The sequence below is a fragment of the Carex rostrata genome, chromosome 18, assembly GCF_964058835.1.
Source record: "Carex rostrata chromosome 18, lpCarRost1.2, whole genome shotgun sequence".
Taxonomy (NCBI): Eukaryota; Viridiplantae; Streptophyta; class Magnoliopsida; order Poales; family Cyperaceae; genus Carex; species Carex rostrata.
This window is the reverse complement of record NC_135935.1, coordinates 6,581,783-6,597,964: the sequence shown is the minus strand read 5'-3', so window position 1 is coordinate 6,597,964 and position 16,182 is coordinate 6,581,783. Positions and strand designations below refer to the sequence as shown.

Genomic DNA, 16,182 nt, shown 5'->3' with positions numbered 1-16,182 from the left:
TTATGTTTTGTTATAAATTACAATAAAAACATCTCTGTGAAGAGATTTGTAGCAAGAATTAAATGATTTAAGGGGAAAAAAGAAGAAAGAAAGTGACAAGTATCTCAAAATCTCTGCAAATATGCTGAACTTTAGCTAAATAAATTAAACAAAAAACTAAACTAGCCAGCCTCCTTTTCCTTTGCTTTCTACACTACAACTCAGTATAATTCCGTTACGACGATCGCTACACGTGGCTATTACTGTACCGATTTCCAACATGAATGTCTTCCTCAGAAAGGAACCTGCTCCAGAACCAATGGTTATTCCAAACGAGCATCATCTCCTCGATCGGCACATTTTTTGTCTCCGGCACAAAAAATGCAACAAATAGTGTCATAATGATAACCCAACCAGCAAAGAAGAAGAATAGGCCAAATTTCATGTGGCAGAGCATGGACAAGAATGCCTGGCCTATGGCAAATGTGAAAAGCATATTCATCGACACTGTGATGCTCTGGCCGGCTGAGCGAATTTCGAGAGGGAAGATCTCACTAGGCACCAACCAGCCGAGTGGGCCCCATGACCATGCGAAAGCTGCCACATAGCCGCATATGAAGACCAGGAGAAGAGCTGCAAGACTCTTGGATGCAGTTCCAATCCCAGAAACTCCAAATTGCACATATATCAAGGCGCCAACAAAAACCTGTGCAAAATGTGAAGCTCGGGTTAATTTGTGTGAAACGTAACCTCTGAAGAGAGAATCCCTCCTTAAAAGAATCCGTTACGAGATGCAATTCATTAGTTGAACGTTTTTCTAAGGATTTGTTGATTCAATTTTTAATTTCAACAGAACTCAATTTAGAAAGAAGAAAAAAATTGAACCTCTAAATCTGTTACCGATTGTACTTGCTTGGATTTGTTCAACCTTGGGATAACAATACTCTTACTTTTTTTTTTCTCTTGTTTAAAATTGAAAGATCCTTTGATTTCTGCTTCTTTAAGAAATAGCTGAATTGGGAAAAATAGTACTTCATTATTTTCTAAAAAGGATCCTATTAAATCCAATATTTATTTCTTTGTAGATGTCTCTTGCATCATCCAAAGTTGCGCAGACAGGCTAGACTTAGTACCATCTGTGTTATGAGTTTATGGCTCTAATAATACTTCATTTCTTTAGGATTTCTATTGAAACTGTTAATCTGAAACCCGTAAAGACACACAATTACTAGTTTTCAGTGCATGTATCTATAATATCTTATGGAACCATAGATCTTTTTTTTTTGTACCTGACAAATGAGCATTTGTATGCCACCCTCTAGAAAAAGGATTCTCCGCCCAGCACGGTCGACTAAAATTATAGAGATCACAGTTGCGCCGACATTTATGAGGCCGGTAATTACTGCTGACAAAAGAGATGCGTTATCGCCAAATCCGATGGTCTTAAATAGAACAGGAGCATAGAACATGATGACATTAATCCCTGTTAGCTGCTGGAATAACGGAATCAGGGCAGAGATTGTAAGCTGTGGTCTGTACTTTTTCCGCAAAATGTTGCTCCAAGGGCGCTCAATCGATCTCGCTTCATCACAAGCTGCAACAATTTCTTCAAACTCTGCATGCACATCCGGCACTCCTCTAATTTTTGAAAGGATTCTCTTGGCCTGATCTGCCTTCCCCCGCTCAACTAATGAATTCGGGGTGTCGGGAAGAAGAACGGAACCAATGGTGATTATGGCGGCAGGAACAGCAGCGAGACCTAAGCTCAAACGCCAACCCCATCCTCCAGGAATCTGAGCAGTTCCATAATTTATGAGGTTTGCAACAAGAATGCCAATAGTGACCATGAGCTGGAAAGCTATGTTTAGCGTGCCTCGGTGCTTAGCTGGTGCCATTTCTGATAGGTACACTGGAACTGACTGCAAACAAAAACATAATAATAATCAAGTTCAGAAAAATAACTTAAAAACTATTTTCTTGCTAATATGGAAATGCTTGCGTGTTATGGCGAGAACTTCGTTTTTAATGTTTCTATGTTAAAAATGAACATTATCTTTCTTAATTATCATTTGTCTTTGATACAGTTTTTTTTTATGATTGTTTATTTGTCAAGAGTCTGATGGAACAAAAAAATGAATCGAATCTGCGCATTTATTGACTATAACCTGATTGCAAAAACCAACACCGATGCCCAGAAGAACACGACCAAGAATGAGCATGAAAACATTAAGAGCTACACCATTAATGACAGCTCCTACTAGGAAGGTGAGCCCACCAACAAACATAGAAGAATTTCTTCCATATTTCCTAGTTACTGTTGCTGCAACAAAGGAAGCTACTAATGCCGCTAGGTATAGGGACGATGTAAACAGTGTGAGGAGCTGGCTGTCAAATTTACAATACTGGCTCGTTGACGCACTGTTTTCCTCCAAGTGATACACTGATGGGAAGAATTTGCTTAGAAACGAATCCATCGAGGTGACACCACCTAATAATTTTTCATGAATATAAAATTGAGCAGTCAAATTTTATCAGTATATATAAAAAGGATTCTTCAGTTGCTGTTACAAAAACAAATTGATAGAAATTGCATATTGTATGACTTCATTTCTTTATTGCTTAATATCCATCAAACCAGTCATGCTTATGCCAAAACAGAGACACTATATTCAATTACAGGTTCTGCTATGATAAAATTTGCATGTATCTTCCAATGTATAAAATTTGAACCCCAAAACTTTCAGTTAGAGTTTAGACATTGAACTTTGATGAACATAAGTTTGTTTTGAGCAATCAGATGCTATAACTAATATATGTAAAAAAAAAATGCTAACCAGAGATACCGATGTCGTATCCGAAAATGAGCCCACCAGATGAGGCCACACAACATGCAATTATCACAGACCATGTTATTTTTCCAGGGTAGTGATGCCCTCCGGTATATCCCGTAAACCCTCCGGCCGGCATTTTTGCAAAGCTAATGTCAATCTACCAAAAAAAAAAAAAAAATCTTTCTTTCTTTTTCCTTGTGTTTGCAAGAGAAGAGATCATCTATCTGATTTCAAAAGAAGAAGAAACATATGTAGCGTTTAGGATGGTTCATGACCAGTCAGTAGCTTTTCTCAAAGTTTTTTTGGATATATTCTAAAATTAACCTATGGAAATGCTAGCTTGTTAATGCGAAAATTAAGGTTAAGATTAGCATGTGCACTTTTGTACAGTCAATATGACCTGTTATTTCTTTCTTTTCCCACATTGACTACTGGATAGGAGAAGTAGCGCTCAGACAGTGTACAGGATAAAATTAGTTATCCACAAGTCAAATTAGCAGTGTATACTGTATACCCCTTAACAAAATAAAAGGCAATTAATGCTGAAAATATTTACAGTAATTGGATGTAAGAGAAGTTGTATAGTCCACAATATAAAAAAAAAGTTGTATAGTCAACTTCTCTCTTTGAACCGAAATTTTTTTATATACCATAATAAAAAAAAGAAAACCAAAACACTTCCATTTTGGAGGAATTTCACTTTTACTCAGGTTGCAGAGTCAATTTGCAGCCCCACTTAACGAGTTGCAGGAGGTGTTTTGATTTGTTATAACATGTAAAGTGGAGCCGTAGATTGGCTCTGCGATCCTCCCAAAACAGAGGTGTTTTGGTTTATTTTTTTTTATTATGGTATTTAAAAAAATTCGGCTCTTTGGATTCTGTTTATATGTGGATTTCGAACTGAAGCAGTTTAAAAGCTGAATTTACTTTTAAAACGCAACAAATATTCCTCAAAGGTGATCATGCTATCATTTTGTGTTTTCTTAATTAGGTACTGGTATCTAATATATTGTATTTTATCCACCAAACAAGAGAATATACCAACAACGTGAAAGGTACTAACATACAAATGTGAGAGCTTAATGTAAAATTATTCCAAGTTAATCCAGATCAAGTTTTACTACTATAAATAAATTTAGATCTAATTCTATGTAATGCAAATAGAGTAAAGATAACAAAACCAATAAATCAAAAGAGAGTGGCATTTCAAATAATTCAAACTTAATTTTAATTTTCAGAATATAATATTAGTACCAAACCTGATTGTTGATAATCCTATATTTATGGTAATGAAGCTGCTTAATTTTGAATTATAAGTCTTGAAGTCTTCATTCTTGAGAGTCTTGACATATGAGGGTATTTAGAATAGCGGCTATTCGGAATAGCAATGTGCATCAAAACAATATTTTTGCTATTCAGAATAGTTAGAATAGCTGCTATTCTCTATTCCTTGTAAAAGTTGGAATAGCTACTATTCGAAAATGTGAAGAGAGGAAAAAATGATTATTTCTCGGATTTTCGTCAACACAGTCCCGAAATGACAAAATTGACACCACTTTATGTTATCTCTACGTTGTGACAATTTGTTTAAGATTCCACTTGCCTATATTTTATCTTAATTAGCACCTTATTAACACTATTATTTATCGGTTACAACTATTCACTATTCCAAATGTACAATCCAAACAACATTTTTACTAATCTGAATAGCACCATTTTCACACTAATCTAAAAATCACTATTTTTTCCTCTATTCTTATTTATTATTCTCAAATTTCGCTATTTTAGCTATTCTAGCTCTCATCCAAACGTGCCCTAATAGAATTTGATACTTCTAGAATATTCCTTAATCCTTCTGTATCTTGATCAGAATCTCTTTTTGATATGTAGATTAATTTCTAGATGCTAAATGCAATTTCTTTTTCATGTAATTGCTTGTCTCAGCTCGGCAAATCAAAGATATAATAAATATGAGAATAAACTAAATGGATGGAGACTACTGTATATTTACTTTTAAAGTATATAAGATAATTTTGACAATTATTAATTATAAATTATTTTTCATTTGAAATAAAATAAAATAAAATTGTAGTTGTGTTGCTATAATTTGGATACAGCCTATATATGTTGACAATTTGTGATAGTTTTTTTTTTTTTTTTTGTCATCTATCAAAATGACATTAAAACTTATCTGTTAAAAGTTTCAAATCATCTAATGAATGACCAAACAAATTGGTGATTAGGTCAAATGTAATGCATGCTCTGTCTTAACTACATCTATTATCATTTTTTAGGATGGACAATATTATTTTATACTAAATATTTGAATAATGTGATAAAAAAAATGGACGTATATAGTAATCACTCTTTCAAAATATAACTAAATGCATATAGTACGAGTAATAGTCGAGAAATGAGTTTGTGGATTTGGTTACATTCTGCCATGGAAATGTCCATGTTAGAAATATATATCTTGTTCCAATTGCAATAATAAAGTTTAGTGAATAATAGAATATTAACAATTGTGAATTTCTGATGGGCAATCCTTCGGAGTTCAAAATTCCGAACTGAGCTGTAGCGTTTGGCAATCTGTTTATAAATTAGTTATATAATTTACAAGTAGACATCTTTCACAAATCCATTGTCGTCTAGTCCGGTTAGGATATCTGGCTTTCACCCAGACGACCCGGGTTCAAATCCCGGCAATGGAACTTTTTGTTTTGTTTTTTCATTTTTTATTTTGGGCCCTTTGTACTGTTTGGCGCTAACCATCTCCAGTTAGGCCCACAATCTCTTTCGGCCCGAATTGTTGATAAACACGGCCCTAAAGTATAGATGCAACATTTTTGCTTTATAGACCTCCAACCTTTTTAGGCCTAAATTGTTGATAATAAACAAGTTGGTTTCTGTTTCTTGTATTTTGTTAATTTGTACTTATAGTCGATGTTTAGGGGCGGATCTAAGATTTTTGTTGAGGGGCAAAAAAATTAATGAATCAGATTTAAATTAGCTAATTAGATATTACATAAAAAGTCAAACCGAACCTATAAATTTGTATAAAGTTTTAAATTCAAGGAGGACAACTGTCCCCCTCTGGAGTACACTGGGTTACCTCTGAATGTTCTAGTTGTAAGGTTTTGTTTCGGATGTGATATATGGTTATTCTCTATCTCAAAAAAACAAAAAAAGTTTTAATTTATGCAATCGGATGCAAAATTTTCATATCTATATCCATCAGGAAATGAGTTTACTTTTCCCTATCTTTATTTATTAATAAGACTTTCTCAATATTTACCATTGATTATGATTATAAGTTAATGACAAAATATCAAAGAAGGTATCAATGGGGTCTCTTTTTAATATGGAACAGAAGATCTTACAAAAACAAGATAATTTCACGGGTCTTGCAGTAACTTTTTTTTTCTTTTTTATAATGTAGATTATTTGGAATCATTGTTATTAAAAAAAATTAAGATTCTATTATTTACGGTATGACAAAAATATTTGTTTATTGTTTGAAGCGACCTGCTACATTATAGCATACTAGTGGCGTAGTCAGAATTTGAGTCAGGAGTAGGCAGAAATCGAATTTGGATTTTTTCTGAACGGGTTCGGATTCGAATCACCTCCATAATTATCTTCCCGCCTCCGTCCGCCTACCAAATTGCATATTTGCCTATTGAATCAGTTATAATTTCTGAATTACTAATTGATACCAAAATTATCAAAACAATTACTTGTAATTTCTAAAACAGTTGGTATCAATTGGCTGGAGGGAAATCGCTACTCCAAATTGAACAAATATTTAAAAATGCATTTCTTCTCTAATTAGATTAAACGATTTACACATCCATCTCTGAAGTCTGAAGTGACAATTGCTACTCCGAATTGAATCAAAGAGTAGGCAAAATCAAATTCAGAGATAGACGAGACCCATAAAAAAAAATCTAGTCCAATAATAATAATAATCACACTAATCAGCTGCCCCTGATAATTAGTATGCCAAAATATGAATTATATATTAAGTTATTAACAACTACGAATTGTAACATTATGCAAAATATATATATTGAAATTGATAAATGAAAATAATATACAAACTATCTGAATGTATTTTTAGTGAGTAAGTAATATTTAAAGAATAAATATCATTAGCTTAAACTGATTAATAATGATGTATAAGTTACATTCATATCAAATTGGTAATTTAAAATTATGTTTGATTGATATAATAGTTAGTTGTTAATTCAAATGTCTAAAATATTTTGAAGGGAATATTTGAAAATTAGAAATTAAAATATTATGAGATATAATATATAGCAATTGGAATATTATAAAAATAATAGTTCGAGAATTTGAAACATTCAGAGTTTCATGAAATTTAAAATGACAAATTTAAGAGATTTTTAAGTGCACCAATCTGTCAATTGGAATAGATATGTATTATGCATAATAAATAATGGAAAATTAATAGTTGATAATATTTATAATGTTCTTTTTAAGTTTTTGGACTGATTTATAAAACTTGACAAGTTTAAGGTCAAATTATGAAAACGCAAGCTTTAAATAAAAAAAAAAAAAAAAAAAAAAAAAAGAGTGACCAAATGGCACAAGGCCACGCGGCCTATGCAGGGTGAAACACCCACCTACTTAATTACTCTTTAATTAAGAGTATTCCTTCTCTCTCCCGTAGAGAGCAAAAGAAATAAAAAACTGAGGTCCACTTCTCTTATTCTTATTTGAATTAAGATTTTTGGTGACAAATTTCTTGAGCTTGATTGAGCGTGATATATGCTGCTATTGAACTAAGCAAGAAAGCAAGTGATTAATTGCAACAAGAGAATCCATATTGGTATTCATCTTTTATCTCATTCTTTTCTTAATCTGATTTAAAGATTTGAAATTGTTAAACAACTTGAGTGAATAGCTATAATTTATGTAGTGATTGAAATAGAAATAAAACTTGTTTAATATTTGAAAGTATATTTGTTAAATCCTCATGAAATGAATAGGTTTCCATGTCAGTGGGATTGAGTTGCAAAATGATTGAACCCTTGATCCTTGAACTCCGTTAGGAAAGGATTTAATGATTGGGATATAAAATGACTTGTATATTATGGGAAACTCTTCAATTTGAGCTTGAGTCAGTTAGACTCGTCCGTACACAAAAAGGCAAAATACAAAGGTTGTTGCTTTAGACTAAATTAAATGTTGAATTGAACATAGATTTTGGAATTTTGAACCCTGATTATGTATGGTTGTAAACTCTTTGACTGGTGGATAATTTATTGAAACCAAAAATTAGATTTAATTAAAGAATGATTTAAATAATAAAGAAAATGTTATTATGCTATAGGCATTGATACTGTGGAGTGAAACTTGACGGAACTGTCTAAAACAATCGATGTGTAATGATTGATCGCTCTAATTGCCCTACGATATCAGGTGCGAGGTTATTGGATTAGTCTGAGATTCATAACTAGGAATTAAATCGTAACTCGCTGTGCATTTTGAATATTTGATTGATTGCATTGATTGAACTGTTGCATCATACGCATAGCCCAATGCAACTGAAACTGAATTACAGGTAAGTCTGTTGACTGTCATGTTGATATTGTTTATCGATTGGTTGATTCTTATTGCAAATGATTGATTGAGACCACAGTGATTGAATTGAATGAGTATTGAATACTGAAATCCTTGAACCTCCATATAGTGGAGAAAAAGGATTATTATACGTAAAGTCTAGCTAGCTACTAGACTTTACTCCAGGACCCTTATGCACATATGGTGAATGGCCCCAACTGAATCCAGTACCGGTTGGATAGAGGATATTGAATAAATGTGAATTGTGACTGTAAGACTAATGAACTGTGGTAATTGTCTTATCATTGATTTTCTTTCCGATAATGACAGTATTGTAATATTGTTTCCGTATTGGTTCTGTTAACAATATGTTAGAATAGTTAGAATGTTATAAGCCCTGACACGACAAATACATGTATGATATCTTTCAGTGTTACCAGACTATAAATTGTAAAGTTAAGAAACCAAATGTTACCAGACTTAGTGGTTATAAAGATTAGGTCCGAAACGTTACCATACTTAAAGTATTAAAAGATTTTGACCCAAACCATTTATTCTGATAAGATTCTTAGAGTTCTGATTTATTTATATAATTTTTGTTGTTCAATTGGATACTGTTATTGAGCATTTGCATTCGTCATTATAGAACTGAATTGATAATTTCTCGTGCGGTGATTTCATTCTGAATATGGATTTCCTTTGAATCCAATAATCTGAGTGGCAATCAACACTGAGAAATAATTTATTATTTCTCACTCGTTTCTCCTTGTGGGTTACAGGCTTATTTTACGAAGATAAAGAGCGCTTTCGGGTAATTGACAGCAGGGCCACCTAAAGGTATGGGATTTGGGTTTATTATATCTGACAAGGTGCAGAGAATATATCTCTAGCATCATCCACTATAAAATGTCAGATAATTATTGTAAATAAATTGGGATGTGGTAAAAATAATGGATGCTATTGGTAATGCATAAAAAGATCCATGCCTTATGTTACGTATATTGTTATGGTAAATAGACGCGGCAGGAATTGTCGCGCCTCCGGATTGGGGGTGTGACACGAATAAAGTGAAAAATATTTTGTATAGAAGACACTGATAATATATAAATATTTCTCTTTCCTCTATGGAATATGTTGCGATTAAAGCGATCATTTTTTTAATATCCAAAATAAAAAACAAATTTACCAAACTAACCAATTTTTTGATTTTTTTTTTTATTTCTACCCAGACCGCCTGGCATACTGGCGGTCCAGATCTGTAGTGAACCGCCAGGTGGTGGGGCGGTCCACTAGGAGACCTGACCGCCCACAGCACGGGCGGTCCACTATGCATCAATTAAATCTGAACCGCACATCTTAATGGGTAACTTAATCTGGGCTGTCGGTTAAAGGATTTTAATTCAATTGACTTCTCTGAAAATAAAATTCTCCGTAACCTCAGACACCGCTCGCAGGGGGCTGCCGCCCCCCTGCCACCCTCCGCATACATATTGATTGTTTGAACTTTGAAAACAAAGATAAAGATGTGGAATATGATTGGTACAAAATCAATAATGTATTTTAACCCTATATGTAATTAATTATGTGACAAAAACAGCTTACTTCTTATTCAAACAATTAATAAATCATTTTATGAAGCACAAAGCACAGTGAGAAAATGATTTTTAAGCTTCACACCAATTTCAATGTTATCAATATTTTTTATTATTGTTTTTAAGGAACCTTATGTCATTCCTTTTATGACCGATCCAACCGATTTGACTCTAAAAATTATGAATTTAGAATTTGATTGGTCAAGTATATTTCATAATTTGAAGGTCCAGTCTGGGGAACCCTAGAAGGTCCAACCCCAGCACGGGGAACCCTCCTCGAATATAATTCCATTACCGGGACCCTGCTACTTTCAAATTGAGTGTACACAGCACTCCGCAAATTCGCATTTGTTATAGGATACCTCGCAAAGTAAGGTTTATCCCCTGTGAGCGGTGTCTGAGGTTACGAAGCACCGCTCAACAGAGCCCGAAGAATTTTATTTTCAGAGAAGTCAATTGAATTAAAATCCTTTAACCGACAGCACAGATTAAGTTACCCATTAAGATGTGCGGTTCAGATTTAATTGATGCATAGTGGACCGCCCGGGCTGTGGGCGGTCAGGTCTCCTAGTGGACCGCTCCACCACCTGGCGGTTCACTACAGATCTGGACCGCCAGTATGCCAGGCACTCTCGGTAGAAATAAAAAAAAATTAAAAGATTGGTTAGTTTGATAAATTTGTTTTTTATTTTGGGTATTAAAAAAAATGATCGCGATTAAAGCATTAGATTCGTTGAATACATATATTAAATTTATGTCTCCTGGTCCAGAAAAATGTGGACAAGTGTCACGACGTAGAAGGCTGGCGACAAAAATGCATTTCTTTATAAGAAGAATTTCATATTATTTTTTACAAGCAGAAATTATCATATTTTGATAAAACCACATGGTACAGTCCGACGTGGAGAAGGTATACTGGGTCTGGTTATTGTTATCACATGGCATTGACATGTCAGCAAGAATAAATCATTGAACAAGGCCCATACGGCGCCACGGATGACGTTTTAATGAGAGCCACATCTCATGGCATCCCTTTTATTAAAATAATAAATTATTACTTAATATATTATTCTTGGGATGATATATTATTTTCATATTCATGTTTCGATACTCACAGGTCACAGCTGTAGTTTTTGAACCATTCACCTTTTTATCAAATTGATTCAACATATTTTTATTTTTATTCTATTAAGATAGAATTTCAATTCTATTAAAGAAAACTATGGATAAGAATAGTAAAAGTGACGAGATGATAAAAAAAAATTTAGTGAAGAGGATTAAAATATGTTATTTTTTAAAAAAAGTTTAAATAATTGATTCGAATTACTCAATATGATCATCACTATATTAAAATGTGTTTGGAGATCAAATTTTATATTATTTAAAAAAATTGTAATATTTTTTAGATAGATACTTTGCCAATTACAAGCATTAAAAAGGTATATCCGCAAAAATCTAGAAACTTGTATTTCCTTTTTATAACAATAAGAAAGCAATTTTTTAAAAACAAAAAAAGAAGAAGCAATTTTGGGCCCTATAATCAACCTAACCCTTCATAAACAGAGAAATCAATAATTCCAAAATGGTCCCACCGCAGAAATGGGCTGCAGGTGCAACCCACGTGCTTCTCCAACAGCTGTGGTGGAGATGTTGCCACGTCATGATTCAAGGAATCTGTGCCGCAAGCACCTGCCACATCATCTATTTCTCGCTAAACCCCGTGATTATATGAATAGTATCCTTTCCAACACGTGTAAAAGATTTCCTTTACTTTACGGTTTGAGATTTATTCTCAGCCGCTTTGAGATTCGCGCTATCGCAGGGCAGTATTATTTGTATTGAGATTCGTGCAAAATGAATAGAACGGTCCAGATCTATTGAATTCGTGATTGCCTTCCTGAACGCGCGTCACTACAGACAACCAGGAATGGTAACGAACCCGATCTCACCGACGCCCAATTGAATTCGCATCCTCTGAGATATCTCATATTTTGCGTGAATTTTTGGAGAATCTCAACCGTTCAAATACATTCTGCACTAATTTCAAAGCTCAAATAATACTGGCCCACTGCGCTATCCCGAATAGGCACCGGACACGTCGGTCACGCAAAATATGAGGTATCTCAGAGTATACGCACTCCGCCCAATTGGACATTTGGACTATTCTTTGAGAGAGAAAAAAAGTTTGCTGCATGCGCTTGGTCCATGATAGTACCCTTCCACAGGATACCGTAAGATTACTAAAGTACCCTTCCAATGTACATATTTAGCCCAAAAATACCTCCAACCAAGGACATTGTAGTCATTTTACAGTTGACAAAAGAATATATAAAAATGAACCGAGTCTCGTCTCTCAATCTCTCTCCCTATCCAAGCACTCTTCAAAACAATAACCCAAATATCAAACCCAAATTAATCTAATCCAACTCAAATCCAATTTCAAAAATGGAGAAGACGATTGAGAAGAACGAGCTCTCCTGTGCACTCTGCAATGCAGAGCCACATGTGCACTGCGAATCTGATGAGGCCTTATTGTGTTACACATGCGATGCACACGTGCACCGGGCGAACTTCCTCGTCGCACGCCATGCACGTGCAATACTGTGCTGTAAGTGCAAGATCCCGACACGGGTGCACACATCTGGCCCGAGTCTTGATAAGGTGGTTATCTCGACTTGTGATGAATGTGCAGAGAGCATCGTCACGGGAGAGGTTGAAGAATCAGTTTCGGGTTCGGATTCGGATTCAGATTCAAATTCAGATTTGAACTTGAACTCTTGTCCAGATGAGGAGGAAGAAGAGAATGGCGTTGTGCCAGTATCAGTGGAGGAAGTGACGGGGTGGAAACGAAGACGAGTTCCTAACGGGTTGGAGGATCAGGTATAATTCTAACCCGAAACCTTACATTAAATAAAAGATTTCATGAGTGCTTTTTATTGAACTCTGATTATAATTTAGAGATTAAAATTGACAATGGAGTACAATTAATTTACTGATTGTGTTGAACCACACAGGAGGATACATCGCGCTACTCCACATCTGATCCGTGCAATACTGAGTCAGTCAGCTCCGACGATGATGCCACATCATTAAGCTCTGATTCTAATCCAAGGGCTCATAAGCGATCATTTTTATGGCATGTAGTTTTCTCTAACGAAGAGCACAGATAGTTAATTAACATTAGAAATAAGATTTGTGTGAGGGTATACATTTACTTGAAATCATAGTAGGAAATATCGGCCGATATCGATACGGATCGGCTGATACGTATCGGTATCGGCCGAGTTTGATCCAATCCTGAGCCGATCCTCACGTAGCAAATCATAGAGAAAAAAGAAAATCAGATCCTGAGCCGATTCTGAGCCAATACTCTGATTCCGTATTGGTATCGGCCGGGAGCGATCCCGATCCGATACCGATAATTCCTACTATGCTTGAAACTTTGTGTGTATTAAATTTGTTCAATGTGAACTATTCTTCTTCCTCCCAATAATAGGAAGCATAAATATTGCATTTAATCTTGCATTGCATGGTTATTAATGCTACTGACCTACTGTATTATTGCATCAATAGATTTAAAGTACCATATCTGGAACAAGTAAATATTAAATTCCCTTGTTCAAAGAACAAAATGTATATATTTTTGTTAAATATTATAATGAGGGAGGGATCAAGTTACAACAAATTACCACAACCATTTTTTACATTTTCAAAGTCCAAATCGTCAATCCAAACCGTTCAACATGATCTCCACAATAAAATGTGCTTCCAAATCAAATTTTACATTTTTTCAAATTTTTTTACTATTTATTAAGATAGATACAAAATTCAATGGTCTGAATTTTACTAGTTTTTGATCTCTAAGCACATTTTATTGTGGAGATCACATCTAACGGTTTGGATCAACAATTTGGACTTTGAAAATATAGAAAATGGTTGTATAACTTGTTGTAACTTGATCCCTCATAAACAAAAGAAACATGATGTCGGTTCTGGTAACAATGGTAAATATTACTGACAATGATATAATAACCACAATTGAATGTTTTTTATATATGGAAAGCATGGTAACTATTACTGACAATGATATGATAACCACAATTGAATGTTTTTTATATATGGAAAGCATCTGTGGATGGAAAATAGAGTAAAACTAGGGTGTTCTTAAGTTCACCAAGCTCCTTGGTGAACTCAAGTCTGAAACTCAACGAATTGGTTTCAAATAACAAATCTATTGAATCGGTTTCAAATGACGAATCCGAACCGTTGAAACCCGTCTACCTTACGAGTGATGTGTCTACATGTAAAAATTTTAAATATTCGAATTAATTTACTATAAAGTCAAGCGGTCAAAATAAGAAGGTTAATAAATTAATTTTAATGCATTTATTTTTTGAATCTATTTTGACCACTTGACTCTATGCAAAATTAATTTCAAAATTATATTTTTTTTACATGTAAACGCATCACTCGTAAGGTAAGTAGGTTTCAACAATTTAAATTCGTCATTTAAAGTCAATTAAATTAATTTTAGACTTGAGTTTAATAAGAAACTTGACTCTGGAAAATATACATCTCTTGCTGTCGCTTAGAAGAAATAAGATACGGTCGAAATTTAGGTTACTTACGGCCTACATTTACAGCCAAGGTGAAAAAAATTCGAAAAGCCTTCATTTGTTAGTCACAAGGCCCACAATATTTTTTCTCCAACATCACGAGCCCAATGGAAACGAGGCCCACGAATCGGTCGAAAGAATCTTTCAAAAAGGCATTAAAGTGCTTTTTCTAACAGACTGCGGTAATTTCATTTTTTTTTGGAAAATTAGAATGTTGATGATTCATGATTGGGTGTTTTGATATTGGAAAATATATACTGCATCAATATTTGGGCTACGCAATATTAATTTCAACAAACCCTTCGAAAAGATATATGGTCGTGATTCCCTGCCTTTCATATAATAGCATTAAAATTAGACATTAAAATTACGATATGGTAAATTAATTTGTAATTGATTAATTGATATGTTGTCGCAACTAAATGAAAATTTGGAAAAGCCGAAGAAAATTAATAATTCTTCTCAATTTTAATATGCTTTAATAATTGATAACTTCTCTAATTAATAGTTAAATATGTATTAGGTCGAATCTATAGCTTTGTTGTTTTTTATATATCCATTAGAAAAGTATATGCTATGCGTATTTGACAGTAAGAAAATATTAATTTAGGCGCTATTTTTATTGATAATATATAATTAATTACCGTTATCATTGTATCAAAAACAAAATAGCTAGGCAATGCTCATTGTCTTCATTAATAGCATCATTGCTAATTAATATTCGATCGGTACAAGGTCAAACCTTAATTTTCGCTATAAATTTTATTTTGTGTCACTTTATAATTTTTTTTAATTTAATTCGGTGCTAAATCAAGTATTATTCAAATTAAATGAATTCCTTAAATAAAGAATTTATCTCATCCGAACTCATAATCTTTTACATCAAAAACCATGTGTCTTTACTACTAGATTAAATGCTAGTTCTTAATTAAATAAATCCTTAAATTATTTAACTGAATAATAACAGTGAAGATAATAGAGTGAATATTTGGATATATGAGCTTTCTTGATGAAATAAAGTTAATTACCTGATTAATTTAATTAGAGAAGACATAATGTGCCATACATATATATATGAGATTACTTTATTTATTTAGAAATAAAGAAATGAATTTAAACGAAACAAGCACTTTGGGTATTGAAATTTTAAAAAACAGCTCCACCGAGGCACTGCCTCGAACGGTAGAGGATGGAAAAAATACTATGATTTATGAACCTTAAATCTAAACTCTCCATCCTCCACTGAAACAGTGCTTCGGTGGAGTTGTTTTTCAAAATCTCACCATTCAAGGTGCTTCAGTGGAGCTGTTTTTCAAAATTTCACCATTTAAAATGCTTATTTTGTTAAAATCCATTTATTTATTTCTAAATAAATAAAATAATCCATATATGACACATGCGACCAAACCGAGTCTGTACGTACGTGTCTGCGGCTGGCGGATCAAATGCTCTAACCGTTTTTGTTTTTTTGCACTTCAAGTCCCACACATGCATGAATGCGTCTCCTTCTAAAGAGACGGTCTAAATTTTAGAAATTGGGAAATGATGCGGATATATATATCTTTTGCAATTCAGAAT

At 33.7% G+C, this 16,182-nt stretch overlaps 2 protein-coding genes, 1 long non-coding RNA gene and 1 other non-coding gene across 4 annotated transcripts; 3 read left to right on the top strand and 1 right to left on the bottom strand.

Annotated features, from left to right (window-relative positions):
- Positions 1-9: 9 nt before the first annotated feature.
- LOC144569266 (sugar transport protein MST6-like) lies at positions 10-3,107 on the bottom strand. The gene is made up of 4 exons (XM_078319533.1): positions 2,814-3,107; positions 2,145-2,467; positions 1,269-1,898; positions 10-685 (listed from the first exon to the last, which is right to left on the bottom strand). The coding sequence occupies exons 1-4, from the start codon at positions 2,944-2,946 to the stop codon at positions 227-229; spliced, it is 1,545 nt and encodes a 514-aa protein (XP_078175659.1). The 5' UTR covers positions 2,947-3,107; the 3' UTR covers positions 10-226.
- Positions 3,108-5,447: 2,340 nt separating this feature from the next.
- Positions 5,448-5,521, top strand: TRNAE-UUC (transfer RNA glutamic acid (anticodon UUC)). The gene has a single exon. It is a non-coding gene; the product is annotated as a tRNA-Glu (tRNA).
- A 1,995-nt stretch (positions 5,522-7,516) lies between these two features.
- On the top strand, positions 7,517-9,384 carry LOC144569700 (uncharacterized). Its single transcript, XR_013516138.1, has 3 exons — positions 7,517-7,662; positions 8,167-8,255; positions 9,176-9,384. It is a non-coding gene; the product is annotated as an uncharacterized LOC144569700 (long non-coding RNA).
- A 2,952-nt stretch (positions 9,385-12,336) lies between these two features.
- Positions 12,337-13,229, top strand: LOC144569398 (uncharacterized). The gene is made up of 2 exons (XM_078319728.1): positions 12,337-12,868; positions 13,003-13,229. Exons 1-2 carry the CDS (start codon positions 12,434-12,436, stop codon positions 13,156-13,158), a joined length of 591 nt encoding a protein of 196 aa, XP_078175854.1. The 5' UTR covers positions 12,337-12,433; the 3' UTR covers positions 13,159-13,229.
- The last annotated feature ends 2,953 nt before the right edge of the window (positions 13,230-16,182 follow it).